We start from the raw sequence: 16,267 nt of genomic DNA, 5'->3' as shown, positions 1-16,267 counted from the left end.
TTACAGATACATGAAACAAGGAAGCTCACAAGATGCTCCGCAAAGAGCCATTTCTTGCCTGGATGTCATCCTACGTCATTCTCCGCTTCTTAAGTTTGTGAAGGTTTGAGCGTATACTACTGAACTGTAAACCTGAGATTATTATTCTACGCTTAAAAATATGTTTATTTAGATAGAAAATTATAAAAAGATAAGAACAGTACAAATTCCAGTGAATAAAAAAAAAAGATAACTTGAGATCTACAAACCTGTGCAAATGCTGTAAATAATCAGAAACATTTGTTTAAACATAAACAAGATCGATAAAAAGTTGAAAAAACTTAATTTGTACACATATTGTATTGTTAAACTTCTTAGTAAAACAGGGATGGAGAAAATTTTAGAGAAGGGAATATGGAAGTCTAGGCATTTACGGGTTTATGACCTGTCATGGGCTGATTTAAGTGACCACTTTACACACTGTGTAACACTCACCATTTTGCCTATGTTTGAACATCCATATTTCTTCAATTCTTCCATCTGTTGATTTTGATCTTCGTTCATAAAATAAGAAATTTTACGTATGAAGTGAAACCTCTATCATTTTTAAAGGGGCCCATTGAAATAAACTATGAATGCGGGAAAACAATGATTGCTGGAATTAGAGGCCAATACAGAAGGAGATAGGATTGGGTAAAGATACCCTCCCATCCGCATTACAATTGGCAGGTTAAAATTCTAAAAAGGATTCAAGTTTCAGATGTAAATAAAGTAATAAAATTAGAAAGCTGAACAGAAACGAAGAAATTCTACTTTATTGTATTGGAAATAATATTGCATCGGCATTTGTATTTTGGCTGTTATATTTCTGTAAGTCGATGTTTTCGGCTTTGCAAATGTAATTTTTTTCTACATCAGTTATTGAATATGCATAGCTGAAAGTTTTTTTTAATCTTTCGAGAGGCGGCCGATCCTCTTCATCAGTGCCGACAGCAGCAACAAATAGTTATCATATCTTGCTCTAATGTTACACGCCTTGTTACGAAATATAAAGATATGTTAGTAACGCAGCGTAATTCAAACGATTAATGCGGTAAAATGGTAGATAGAGAAACGATTGATGCGATCTAGTTTTGTATGTTGTTTGAAATTAATTCTGAGTTAGAAGAAATAAACGACAGATCTGTAAAAACTATTATCTGAGGAACGAAAATTTCACTGTATTACAAAGTCAATCAACAAAAATACAGAAGTACAAAATTCAACTTTTTTTTTTACAATTTACATTTTTTGCAGTTGTAGCGGCAGTTTGTAGGGCAGCCGCCCGCAAGAAATTCCAGAGTCTCAAATGTAGAGCACATATCTCTCTCTCTAATCAGTTACATTGTAATTTTGATAATTACAGTAAAACCCCCTTTTTACGTTTTTCAAGGGAAGCAAGAAAAATTGTAAAACTGAGAAAAACGCTTTAGCGTCACTTTAGTGAGGAAATATTTTTTTTTTTAAGAAATGGGAATTACACAAAAATAAAATTGATTGGCTACACTATAGTGTACATGTACTTCCAGAAAAATTGTAAAAACGGTGATAAGTGGAAATTGTCAATATTTTTTTTTTTTTACCTATTTTCAATGATTTCCCTAAAAACATTTTATATTTTTTCAAACAATATTATGTAATCTGTTTTTTTTTATTTGATTTAAAAACGGATGTTAAAATTATTTTATGTGTAAATAAAAAAAAACAAAAATAGAATTTTGAATTTGCATAAAATAACATAAAATAATTTTCCCCTAAATGTTGGGAAATTTTATTTATACAGTATCACCTTTTTTTCTATGGCATCACTAAAAACAACTGTCATATAGATCGCAGTAAAATTGTTTATTTGTTTCCACTTTTATGACAACTTTTTAAACCATCTTTTTTATAACTTTAAATTTTCTATTGTTATGTTTTAAACATCGCAATTCAATGATATTAAAACTTTATTGTTTCTAAACGTTTGACTGCGTATCATGATTTGTAGAAGTCAATATGATGTTTTTGTTCAAATGAAAACTAAAACTAACCCTAAAGGACAAAAAGGTCAATTACACTGCGCCCGCTTTGAATTTAAGTTAAGACAATAATTTACCCTGTATTAGTTGTTTACCTTTATTATTCTTCATTCGCGTGGGACACTCGGTGGCGCGCGGGTCGTGGCATCATTATTACGACATAATTTTGGCTTTTTGACACATCAAATGAATTCCGAAAATTTTTAAGCGTAAAACCGGGGTGATGAAAAATGTAAAAAACGTTGATTGAGGGGAATATTTGTATGAGAATGTATGAAGAAAAATGGGTCCTGAACATTTCGGTGTAAAAAGCGGGAAAACGTAAAATCGAGGAACGTCGAAACAAGGTTTTACTTTATGTATCCTTTTAAAAGAAAAATGACATTATTTTTCAATAAAAAATAAAAGAGAGAAGAAAAATATTTTAATGCGTACCTATGTTATATAAATATATATTTTTTATATTGTGTTTTCCGTTGGTCAGGTTGGTCGCTCTTTCTTCACAAAACCAGAAGGTCAGGTAATAGATCTCGGTGGAGGACAAGAAATGTGGTATGGCATCTTTCAAAGTGCCATCCTTGGATGGAAACCCTTCATTAATGTGGATAGTAAGTTACCTATATGTATTTATTTCATTTCTCTTCTAATATTCACAATCTACCAAAAGATTAGTAGATATTTTTTTTTAATAATAAAAAATCAGCTAAGCAATTTTTAATATTTGGGCAAAAAAAAATATTTTTTTTTATAAGACGTATTGGAACAATAAAAAACCCCTTTTAAATAAAAAATGTATTTTAATGATTTTTTAAATATTATTTTAAGTTTAAAATTATCTAATAATATATCTCACAACTATTAAAATGTAGTTGGTAACTACATTTTAATAGTTGTGAGATATTGCACTTTTAAAGTTAAAAGCGCATCCCAAATCAATGATTCAAATAAAACAGTAAGCTGAATATTACAAAATATTTTTATTTACCTTTTAAATTAAGATTATTTGTTGCCATTTATGAAGACATCTCATTGTTTGAAAATTTGTTGTTACCAACCTTTGCCAGAAACCCGATGATTTTATTTCACATTCAGAATAAATGAACTGTGATCGAATGGTTTAATAATTAACAAAAGCCAAAAAAAAGCCATGTTGATATTGGATCGACTAATAAGATGACTACTGTAATTTCAGGTTTTTCCTCTAAACAAGATCACTTCTAATCTTAATAGTTAATCAGCGGTAACATCCATAATGGTTGTTTCCGATTTACTGTCACCGTGAATAAATTAAAAACTTGAGTTGTTTTAGAGGCTTTTTCTGTTTATTTATTAACAAACATTCCAAATCATACATGTGACATGAAATACAACAAAATAGAAAACCTTTTTTCATTTTGCTTTCGAACAACTAGCATATGTCTGTGTTGTGGTTGTTGAGCTCTGCGGCGATCTCCCGATCCCTGTTGTTCCGTGAACTTTGGTCTTGTCCATGATCAGTCCGATTTCTGAGAGTCGTTTTCTTGTTCCGTGAGCATCTCCAGCGTTTTTACCTCGGTGCTGCTATTCCGAATGCTCTTGTGACCGTAGAAAACACTTTTACAGCGCATATTTACATACTAAATACACAATATAGAAGCCTTTTCTACGGCCGCGAAAGTGTTTGTAATAGAAGCCCGGGTAGGCTGCCAACCTTGCCTGAGAACCCTCCTTTATCCGGGCTTGGGCTGGCATTGCGTCCTGTATACAGGGTCAGTTCTTAAAGAAATAAATGTGCATTTATTTATTATAATTTTAGTCGCCCATAAAGGGTTCCCCAAGAGACAAAATGTCGTAGACCTTATCCAGGAGCTATCTCGCTACAATGTCAAGGAACCAAAACGCCTCGATTCCAACACTGTCGAAGAATTAAGGAAATTCATCAAAACTATGAAGGTACCACAGATTACACTCTTTCAGTACACCTATCCTATCTATTGGATCTGGAAAATATTGCTTATTTTAAATGGGGAAGTTCAGCGCTACGGGAAATTAGGTATAAAAATGTTTTCTTACACACGGTAAAAATTAGAGCATTTAATTGTACATTGAAGTTTCTCAAAAATGAACTACTTTGAAACGTCACAGGTGCTTGTGAACAATAACCAATCAATTAATGAGGAAGTTCAGTGTCTTTTTTTCCTTTTTTTATTTGTTAAAAGAATATTAAACTAAGCCAAAATGTTTATTTTTATATATCGTATTATCAGCGGTATGATTTTTTAAAGTTTTAATTTCCAAAGTAACTCCGCGTGTGACGTCAGAGGTGGTTCTATGACAGTTCTTCCGATTGGTTCGTTTACGGTGACCAAACCTTCAAAGGTCTCATATCATTGGATGGTTCGTATGAACCAGTGACATCATTCAAAGTAGTGCATTTTTATTAAAATATATTTTTTTCTTTGTACATTTTTAAGAAATTTTACTGTACAATTTAATGCTCTAATTTTTACCACGTGCAAGAAAACATTTTTTGTATCCAATTTCCCGTAGGGCTGAAGTTCCTCATTATAGCTATGTTATGTGTTGCAATAGATATCCAGTTTCCGGTAGTCAGTTTTTTTTCAACGTTTAGTGTATTTGTGTTTTACAGCATGCGTACACAATGTACGTTTTGTCTATTGTTAAAAGCTGTTTAACAAGGGGCAGATACAGATTTCTCTTGTTTTAATTGTTAGTATAATAATTGGACATATGTAGCGAATGTACATTGAAAGAACCTCTAAAAGGATTTATGTCATTACCAAATTCAACAAATACTTGAAGAGGAACGTGTCAAAAGTCGGAATAATCTTCATCCGTGAATGAGAAGATGTATGAATGTAAACGAAGCGAGGTCTGTATACAAAGACAGAGTGATGTGGCATTCTATCCTCTCTGCCTAAGGGAAAACGGCATGATAGTTTCTTTGTTTCATATGATGGACAAGTTTCATTGTAGAGAAATTATATAATATCTTTCAGATCCTTGTGAATGACCTTAATACACTTTGTTTTAATCAGGTGGAGTTTGAGATACCTGGAAATTCATCCTCGCGACGTACATACAGAGTGAATGATGTAATGCCACCACCCGGAGAAATAAACTTCACTGTGGATGATGGAAAAAAATATAACGTCACTCAGTACTTCCAAGTTGAAAGAAAATATAGGTATGTCGTATTATACTACAATTTAAAATACTTTTCTCTTATATCCCTCATCTGTATTTATAGATCATAATATTTGTGGAAATTCCTCGGTTGCGGGCATGTAAGAGGTGCGAAAGGGCAGCTTAATTTAACCATCAGAAGATAAAAAATTCTCATTATTTTTCTATGTTTATATTTTCATTGCTTTCAGATTACAGTACCCACATTTACCGTGTCTATGGGTTGGTAGCCGCAACAGTCCTCGAAAGATTTGTTTTCCAGTTGAACTTTGCACAGTTGTACCTGGGCAGGTAAACCTTTAATTCCAATAACTTTTATGAAGACGGCAGAACCAGATTGGTCTAAGTCACATTTGCATACTTTTGAGAAAATGCGGGAAACGCGTTTGAGCTTGTTATAGGTGTACAACTTTGCTTCTGCCGTACAACAGAGCATGACCTTAGAGCCGTGAATATTCAGTTTGGCCGTTGATTTGGAATCATGGTCGGGAAATCCCCATGATTTTCTGCGCTTGGGGGTTATCGTAATGGACCCATTTTTCATTTCATCATCAACAACAAGTCTTGCAGCTACTGAGCGCATGGACGGTTGAAATTCTAGACCCCATTTACTAAATTTAGATATTTGATAGTTGATAGCATTTACATAATATGATAGTTAACATCACAAAAAGTCTTGCAGCTTCAAAACGCTACGTCAAATGGAATTTCAACAACAAGAATGATTTTAAAAAGTTAATAATTAAAAATAATTCTAAAAAACGGAATAATAATACATTGAGCAAAGAACTAGTAAGTATGGCAATTAAGTGTACATGTAACAGCACAAAAAGTAAAATATAAAAAACCAAACAAAGATAGCAGCATTCCTTAACTTATTATTAAGGTTAACAAGACAATAGACGATACTCAAACTCAAACTTGTCCCTGCTTTATGCAGTAAACAGGATCTATTGTCTTTTTCCTAGTAAATAACTGTAAAAACACTTAGTTCACATTTGGCTGTTCCCTGGGAGATGATAGTAGAAACGCATCTGTATGCGTAGTGTAGAGTGTAGGTACCAAGGAATCTATCTGCTTGTTAATTTTGTTTGTCATTATTATACGCATTATTTCCCGCTTAAAATTTCTGATTATTATTATTTTATGTTGATTAAGATGTCAGATAAACTTGTCCTTTGGATTTCATCGTCAAATTAACATCACAAAGTAGGTCAAATAGTTCCAGGATAAATCCCATTATTAAAGTTCACATTTTTTATACAAGTGGCTGGTTATGATTTATAACCCCGGTTTTACAAAAAATATACACACGTATAAGATTAAAAGGAGTTCTGCAAATTTCAACTAAATTAATAAGATGTCACGAGATTGGCTTACCTCCGGTGCTCTTTAAAGGAGCTCAGAAAAAGGCACTTCAACGATATGACAATTTAAAAGATTGGTTGCATTGCTTACTCTAAAACGCGGAGCATTCCTACAGACGGTGTCATACTACTCAATTCACTAGTAAGAAAACCTCGATAAAAAAATATATATATTAAATTAATTTAAGAAATTAGCATTTGCACTGTAAAACAACAAACATCTGTCACATGCATTTATTTAGTTTTCTGATATTTTAATAAATAAACATAAATCTACTTCGATTTTAAAACTTTTTTTTACTCTAATACAATATTATTCATTACATTCACATAAACAATGTTATACTTATGAAACCAAAGGATATATCGATAAGATTAAAAGTCTCAAAACTCACTGTATATGGTTCAAAATTGTACATTAAGTTACCGGAGGAAATAAAAGAAGTAGATAAATGTTGATAATATATGACGCATGTATTATAATGTAAATTAACTATTAACGTTAGTTCTTAAGATCTTAGAATTTAATGAGTATAAATAAAATATAATATGTTTTTCAGGTTATTATCCGAAAATTGGATGGCATGCAAACGTCCAAAATGATCAGAGCCTCTGCTGCTCCTGCTGATGAAAGGAAAAGAAAAGTCATGGATGCAATCAAAAGCGTATGTTATCTTCTTAGCAGTAACCCCTTTAAACCAAATAACTTCACAGGAAAAGCATACAAAGATATTTTGCCAGTAAGATTTATCAAAAATCTTTCTGAAATTGCTAATGATAACTAAATAACAATATTAAAGATTTTCAGTTTAGTTATTGTTCAAGCCGACTTTTCATTTATGGTGATATGATAATATTGTCCCATCATTTTAAAATAAGATTGAAAGTTTAATTTTTTTTCATTTATTTAATTAAATATTTTTACTAAATGTTTTTAAATATTTGTATATAACCATGTTGGTTTAATTGGTGTCCTGACAAAGAGACGGGTACCTCTCCAAACCGGTAGACATAGAAAAGTCGGAAAGTGGTTATGTACAAATATTTAATAACATTTAGTAAAATGTGTGACCGCAAAGTTAATGCTTTAAATATTAATAATACAAATATATTTTATTTACCAAATTATTTCCTGGGTAGTATACCCTTCAACTCTTTAGATACAACTAGGGATGTAACGATTCCGATATATCGGTTATTAAAAGTTTGAAAAGCGCGCGAAATGAACAACGTGCGCGCGACGTTGCCGCTCTGACATTCACTCTTCAATCTACAGGCATTCGGGAGAAAAGAATACTCCTCTCGTGAATTACAAATATGAACAGGAATAATGTAGATAATGTTCCTGTAGAGTCACAAAGAGATCAAAATAAGATTTTCACAGGTATCTGGAATGCTTGTGGCAGTTTGATTAAAGAAGCACAAGAAGAGGACCCTTTATCAAACATGTCTGCTAACCCTGAGCAAGATTAGGTGGAATCGTATATAAGATGTCCAAATATTCCAATTAAACAAGACCCAAAGAACTATTGGCGCAATAAGAATAAAAAATAGCCGAAATTGAAAACACTTGCGCAAAAATACTCGTCTTATCAACTGAGCTCAGTTGCCTCGTCTGTTGAGCGTCTGTTTTCAACTGCAGGTCTTATACAAAATGAATTGCGTAACAGATTGTCTGCTAATAATTTGGACAAACTTTGTTTTCTTAACAAAAATCTACCAAAATTAAACTTTAATTACTGACTTTATCTTTTGTATCGGTTTACTCTACCACTTTGTGTAATTGAATAATAATTACTTTCTTAATTAGCGCTTTGATTGCTTGATAATATTCTTGATTATTCCGTACAAATAAATGTTTTCGTCGAATTTTAATTTAACATTTTAGTTTTCAACCTTCTCAAGGTTCAGTCTCTAATAAATATAGGTAACTTTTATGCAGAATAAAGACAATTATTCATTATTTATTTGTTTTTTTTTTCTATTTCTACTAAGCCACCGATATCGGTATCAGTATCGCCAATTATTTACTCTAATGATCGGTATCGTATCGGCAAAATTGTGTATCGTTACATCCCTAGATACAACCTGTAAAAAGCCAAAATATTTTATTAAATTGTAATATAAATATTTATTCACATAATCTGGACCTTTAAATTAAATATGAATTAATACCAATGGTAAAGAAGACTAATCCCCATATTCAGAGACAAAACTAAAGGTGAGAGAAGTACATTCTACTGTCCTCATTTTCAAGTTATTCTCTACATAAGAGATTAGAATCTACTTTCCCCATCTCGAGTTATGTATCTATAGCCAAAGTTGAGTTATATGCACTGAAACCTCTTTACAGGGGGAAAACGTTGCATGCAGTACCGTGTAAAAAAAAAGTAGTTTTACTAAAAAAGTAACAATGATATGATGGATAGGTTTCCTCCTATAAAAATCTATTCGGAATCTAAAAAAAATAAAATTGTTCACTATTCATTGTAAAGACAACAAAATATACTTAAGTCTACATAAAGTAGTAGTTAATCTTGTTAAATACAGTCCCCTTTACTAGACACGCCTGAAAAAAAACGCTTTAAAAAGGAATGACCCACGCTCAGACGCTGAAGTCTTTGTGGGCATTTTTTCCAATTCATGTTATAGCTTAATTTTAAGATGTATTTTTCTAAAGTGTATTTTTGTAATTATATTTCTATGTAAATAATATATGTATGGAAAAATAAACAAATTTAGATATTAAATAATTTTATTGATTGAATCGGCATTCACTTCGTAATGATGAATTATTACTCGTATAAAAATAAAGCTCGTTCAACATTTCACTTAACATTCGATTTGGGGGAAAGTTTAAACTAGAACAGCCTCGAAGCTGGATACCTCGGTCTCACCACAAAATGTGAAATTCCACAATATTATTTGACACCCAATTGCAAATTTTCTTCATCTGTTAATTGTAAAAATCTTATTGTTTATTTTGTTACACACAGTACTCTAAATGTAATCCCAATGTAGATGAAGTACAACCAGGATCCCGTTCTCAAGGAATTTGGTCTCCGAGTGACAGAAGAATTTGAGAAAGTGGAAGGAAGAGTCATCAAGGCACCGGCGTTAGAATATGGCGGCTCCCAAAGGGTTGAACCCAGGTAAAACCTTAATTTTAGGGCCAATCATTTATTTTATTATTTAATTCTTGATAGACAGTAGATTACATATCAGTTATTATAAACAAATAACTTAATCATATCCATAACTGATTTCAAGTTATCCAGCTTTCAAACTAAATTTAGAGGAGTCTACGATAGCCTCCCTAAATTGGCCTCCCCAAAATGACACTGTGTCTCTAAAGCAAGAGCTAATCAGTAATTTTTATGATGATTTTTTAAATTCAGTAGATGGAATAAGCTGAGGCCGAAATATTTTCATTGTTGGCCATCAACTTTTTCTTTAATCCGGGTGGAACAAAAGGCGCACCAATTTATTTCAGCAGAATAACGAAGTTTTGGAGGAAAGGAAAGGAATTAGCCAATTAATTTTGTCGATCGATTAGATATCATCATACCCGGTTATAAATTATTCGTTTATATTCCATTAATAAGTTATATGCATCACTAATATCCGATCTGGAGACAAACTTGCAGAAGGGAATGTAGAAGTCTGAGCAATTTTCTAATAATTCCTTTTTCTTTGTTGAAATGTCTGTCTATTTAGATGAAATTCTAGAAGGGTTAAATCTAGTAGTTATCTACAATCAATCCGTACCAAAAATTAAGACGGTGTATTGCCAAAGGTCGCACATATACCCTGGTCCAAAAAGTATATGGAATTCAACAAATTATTACAATTATAAGTGAGAAATAGAAAGATTTTTAACATGCAAGAAATTTACCCAATTAGTATAAGTTGTAACAATAATATTTTGTATTTTGGCAACGGCGTAATGTCCGGTGCCAAATATTATTTGTGCTAAATGTTATTAAATATTTGTACATAACCACCGACTTTTCTGTCTATCAGTTTGAAAACATACTAGTCTCTTCGTCAGGACACTAATTAAACTAACATGCAAAACCCTTTACCATAGTTGTTGCACAAAAATATAAAACCAATACGACATGCACTTTAATAAGCACATGCACTGATTAGATTATGAAAAAAAAAATTTTTTTGACTGAAACGCCATATTGATATTTTACTAAATTGTGACACGCAGTTGACGCATGTTTACGAAGATAAAATCTTTACATCAATAAATTGTGATGCAGAATGTTTAAAAATGTGGCAATAGAAATATTATTTGAAATTATAAACATAATGTAAAAAGAAGATGGTTTAAACACTAGGGTATTTTCATAAACTGGGGATATGATTTTTAATGTATTCAGTATTTAAATAATATTTTTACGATTGGAACCATATTACTATCAAAATCTGAAACGAATGTTTCCATTTATAATTTCCTATTTAAAGTTTGATAGAAATAAAACGGCCCGTAACTGGCCAAAAGTTTTTTTTTTTTCTATTTTTTTGCAAAATAAAAAAGTGAAAATACCCTATTGTCATATATAAAACAGTTTTGCCGCAATGCATTTGACAGTTGAAATTCTGGGTTGCAATAATAAAAAAAAAGTACCTACATAAAATTATTTAAACATGTTTTTCTTTTTAAATCTATATTTAAATAAAAAAGAAACATTGTAATATTGATTGAAAAAATACAAATTATTTTACATACATGAAATCATTAAAAATAGGTAAAAATATTTATTTTCCCATAGAATTAAGAATAGTCCAGAGGAGCGTAGAATCATATTTGAATACATTGGACTGTGTCCAAAAATCCCCCACTTTCGCTGCGCGCATGCTTATGTTGCCGCATAATGTTGCCAGATTGCAAAAATATAACCATAAAACAAATGTAAGATAATTATATTTTTCAACAAAAAGCAATTTGTTAATTACTCTAATATCTTATTGTACACACGGAAACATTGACTGACACAACAGAGTAGATAAGTAAAGGGTCATTTAATAAGAGTAATTGAATTAATGAACTTTGAACTTAAAAAATAAAACAAATCTTATTTTACAACGGATATTTTTATGTCATGTTAAATAATATTTGATGTTTTAAAGATAATGTCAGGTCCACCACGGCATTGTTTAATCTGAGAGGGCCAATTTTCATTAGTTTTCTCATGAGATGAGCAAAGTGCTAGTCCATGATTGGAAAGTTAAACCAAATTCTCAAGATACCGAGGTGCCGGGTTTCGAAAAATGTTGAATAAAAGAGAAAGAAATTTAAGGTTTCTGCCCTGTCCAAAAAGAAAGCCATTTTAATTCTTTTGGAGAAAAAGACATCAACGATTTTTTTCAAATGAAGAGTTCAGTAAAACTTTTTACCAATTTCCTCATTTCTATAAATAATACCTTTTTAATAAGAACATATTAATACAGTCTACCTAATAGTTTTAATTTCCCCTTTGTTGAGTAAGCTTTTTGTAATATTGCCTTTTAGAAACAGAACTAATCATTAGAGTTTTACATTATTTAGATAAATGACCTCTTGTGTCATAAAAACATTTTTCCTCAAAATGCTTTAAGCAAATTATGCTTTGCTTTGTTGGTTTCCAAAACTCATCTCGCCATACTCTTTGTACTAATTTTATCCATTCCGTTTTCCTTCTTTCATCAGCAGGGAAGCTAAAATTCCATTAAATCAATTAAAACCAATGTTCATATTAATAAAAAGTAGTGTAAAAAAATTGACTACCCTGGCAACACTAACATAATGTCTATTTTGTTTTCTTTGACAATCTGGCAGGTGGAAAAAAAAATAATTTAGTAATGCATTAGCTACCTACACATGAAATGTGATCCCACCCTGTTCTTGTTGATCCCAGCAGCATTTCTACACTTTTAAACGACACAACACAGTTGAATTCAAATAGGGAGTTGCGTACTGAACTACGTCTACAAAGAAACTAATGGGTCAAAACGTAAAAGTACTTGTTTAAGAGTAGTTTAGTCACCTTCTGTTTGATGCGCGTTTGCGGTTTCTTGACTATTCTTAATTCTATGCATTATCCCCATTCATTTTGAAATTATGACAGTTTTTACAATTTTTCTGCAATTCTTTTATTTCCATACATTTTTCATTTCCTCACTTTTGTTGTTTTCCTCAATTTTACATGCTCTTTTGTTTTTTTTATTGCTCTCTTGAAAAACGTAAGAAAGGGGTCTTACTGTAGTATTGTTTTAAAATAAATAATGTCTTCTATATACATTTTTTTTTAAGGAACGGGCAGTGGTTTGCAAGCAGGTTTCGAGAACCGGTTAAGCTTCAAAATTGGATGATCCTCGATATGTGCAGATTAAATCGTAGAGACATCGATACTTTATCCACTTCGGTAATTATTAAATTACTATATATTTCCGCCATAGTGATTTGTCCAGAAATAGTTGATGATTAAGTGCTGTAAACACTTATTAAATTTTTTATTTAATGTATTAGAAAATTTATGCTGTAAAAAAATTATCATCATCTCTGATGCTACAATTTATTTGGGATCCTGAAGGCCAATTACAAACGATATTTTCATCTGTAGATATTGAGACTATACTTAACTCTTCTACTATATCTATCTACTTCAGTATTACAAAACCGGCTCTACCGACATATCGATACATTTTTTCAGGAAGATATGACAACCTATCAATGAAAAAATGAAATGGGAATATTTATTTTTGAATTTGGCAACATTTTTTCCGAAATGTTGCCATTGCGTCATAAGGCGCATGCACATATTATATCAACATCAAATGATCTGACGCACCTACTGTAACTACCTCGAACTTTCAAATCTTATCCACTAGAGAGTGTTGTCTTAAAACTATGGATTCCTAAGAGAGCGGTACTGTCACCTAATTGCCGTCATGTGACGGCGGATGATGTCATTAAAGTTACCACAAATCAATGGTGCAGGTTTCTTAGAGAGGGAATAAATTTTTATAACAATAGGACTAATCAAATTGTTAATTAACTCCATACCAGCATTTTTTCTTACTGTCATTTTACTCAATGTTTCTACAGCTATATTTAATTACAACTGTGCTCTCATTCAGTAAAGCAGAAATCTTTAGTATGTTATTATTATTAGGATATGATTGTTGCTGTTCAAATACAGCAATAGATAAGTTGGACAGATCACATAGGATTGATAATTATTTCCTATTTAAAATGATAATTATTTTTGAATAATTTAGTCCAGCTATCCGAAGGCATATGAAAATGTGAATTTGTGCAAATGCCTTGCACATGTTGGTCGGTGAAATACTCTTTAAGTTGAGATGTACTGGGAAAATATAGCTGGCTCTTTCTTTCATACGCTTATACGTGAAGATAATTTTTTACGCAAACAAGTAGTACTACGTTCTCAGATGTGATGTTTGGCGGGAATTAGATTAAATGTGATTGAACAAAATGGACTAATCAAAGAACAGCATACCTATTTTGGACACATTGTACTGTTATGAAAGGAATTTTTTGTTTCCAATATGAAGAAAGATGTCGTAAAATTCCATGAACCACTAATTTCATCATCATCACTATCATTCCCTTTCCGCACCTAATGGTGCATAGGGCACTGCTTTGGTACACCAATCGCAGCGTATCTTGATCATGTTACATGAAGGTAAGATGGTCAGTCTTACGCTTCAAGTACTAGTCCAGGGACTATGAAATATTCTAGTGTGAAAACACCCTGTAAATAAATATTTCATATCAACCATGTCTGGTTATTTATATATAAAGTACTGTAGTACGGTGACCTTGTGAATTTTAGTAACCTTTTTAATGTGTAGATCATTATATCGTCGGCATGCATTAGCATGCATTACCGCCAATCTACAATTTTGACATAAATGATATTTTCATATTGGGGGATTTATAACTCTTATTGGATGTTCCCTAATTATGCGATATGTGTGGGACCAATAGGAGGCGAGCTTTCTGAATAAGAACAGTACCGCAGATCGGAGTAAATTATGTGTTTGATTTGATTTTAAGAACAGTTTTATCTGTCTCCTGGAAAAAAATATTTAGTAATGCACGCCGACCGACGATATGCGTTTGTAGAGAATTAAAATATATGATGGACTTATTAATACTGATCATAGGTATTGCATTAGGAATAATTCTAATATTGATAATTTCATAAAACAGTAGTTAGTGTGTTTGAAAACTGAGGCGTCCAGATGCAATAACTGCGAAGGTCATTGTTTGTATTATAAGAGGTCTTAGCGAGAAAAAGAGAGTTCCTACCGACCCCCTCATCTGAAAACTCTGTCCGTGCTGGTTCTCACTTACCACTGTTAGTTTGAGCACAAACTTGATACTTTAGGTCATTATCGGAAATAATGACGAGGAAATACTTTTTGAGGATAAAACAGGAAATATCATAATATGCGATACCTGGGGCCCGAAAAGAATATTTCAAATAAATGATACAGTCATTTGTTGCTATTCTCTAATCAATATATTTTGACAACATGTATTTAAGATTATTAATGATATTTACAGATTGTGAGGATGGGATTCAAAGTTGGGATGGAAATATCAGCACCTGTGATAAAATCAGACATTCAGCCCAAAGATCTAAAGAGCTTGATGATGGATGCAGCCAAAAACAATGTGCAAATGGTCATGGCTATAGTCTCTGAGTGGGGAAATAATTATGCCATGGTGTGTATATAAATAATACGTACTAATTTACTATATTATCAGACAGGTATACTTAATAATTACTACATATGTCTGCCTCCTGCACGAAATGTATCAAGTAAATCCCACCACCAATTTACGGTGCCATAACTGGAAGCTCTATCGTCCACAATTCCACTTCAATCCCAATAAAAACTTCCTTTCCAACAGCGTGGTTTCAGACTGGAAAAAATTGTCAAGCCTCGTTGTCCATTCCATTTCGGTCAACTGGTTCAAAGACCGTTTGGATACTTTTTTGAAGGAAGAAGAACACGAGATATGGGCGCACCAGCAAAGGCTGCCTGCCTATTAACAAATAACAATAAAGTCTTTTCTAATTGTGGATTAATTTCAATTTAGTTAGATTGAGATTCAGATTAAGCACGTCGGTTTTGTGGTGTTATTCATCTTTCGTTGGAATTCATAAAAAACTGTTTTATGAATTCCAACTGTTAGTATTACTGTAAACTGAAGTCGATTTGTGGTCCCTCAATAATGCTGTGGATTCGAACTTTAGCTTCAGAACTACAGAACAGTGTTTATTTAAAGTTACGTATCAATGTAGTGACCCAGTAAATCTAAATACTTCTGTACTGGGACAGTTTTAAAGCAGATTTATTCTACACACATATAATATATTTATAATAAAATCAATACACTATAAAGTATGTATCAAGGAATTATTTTTAACGTTCATATTTTTTCAATTTAAGATCTTCAATGTGACTTATCTCCGGGAAATTATTCAATAATCTTAGAATAATGCAATTTAATATTAGTTCTGTAAAATAATTAGTAAAACTTATAATATAAGAAATCAAACACTGATTTGAGTCTACTGAACACTTTATTTTTACAAATATATAAACATAAATTTTGTGACAATTGTTTCGCCTTGTTAGGGCATT

General features: G+C 31.9%; 1 protein-coding gene across 1 annotated transcript in view; it reads left to right on the top strand.

Moving 5' to 3' along the window:
- LOC148271934 (protein argonaute-2-like) overlaps positions 1 to 16,267 on the top strand; it is a 40,044-nt gene that overhangs the window by 8,164 nt on the left and 15,613 nt on the right. Inside the window, exons 5-13 of the mRNA XM_088240720.1 lie at positions 7 to 103; positions 2,524 to 2,647; positions 3,835 to 3,971; positions 5,078 to 5,226; positions 5,417 to 5,516; positions 7,153 to 7,257; positions 9,614 to 9,744; positions 12,897 to 13,008; positions 15,180 to 15,341. Coding sequence (XP_088096846.1) covers positions 7 to 103; positions 2,524 to 2,647; positions 3,835 to 3,971; positions 5,078 to 5,226; positions 5,417 to 5,516; positions 7,153 to 7,257; positions 9,614 to 9,744; positions 12,897 to 13,008; positions 15,180 to 15,341 — 1,117 coding nt within the window. The remainder of the gene's footprint in view (positions 1 to 6; positions 104 to 2,523; positions 2,648 to 3,834; positions 3,972 to 5,077; positions 5,227 to 5,416; positions 5,517 to 7,152; positions 7,258 to 9,613; positions 9,745 to 12,896; positions 13,009 to 15,179; positions 15,342 to 16,267) is intronic.

The sequence above is a fragment of the Micrasema longulum genome, unplaced genomic scaffold, assembly GCF_059751315.1.
Source record: "Micrasema longulum isolate JH-2025_06_02 unplaced genomic scaffold, ASM5975131v1 h1tg002578l, whole genome shotgun sequence".
Classification (NCBI taxonomy): domain Eukaryota; kingdom Metazoa; phylum Arthropoda; class Insecta; order Trichoptera; family Brachycentridae; genus Micrasema; species Micrasema longulum.
The sequence above is the reverse complement of the archived record's forward strand: the minus strand, read 5'-3'. Positions and strand labels throughout refer to the sequence as shown.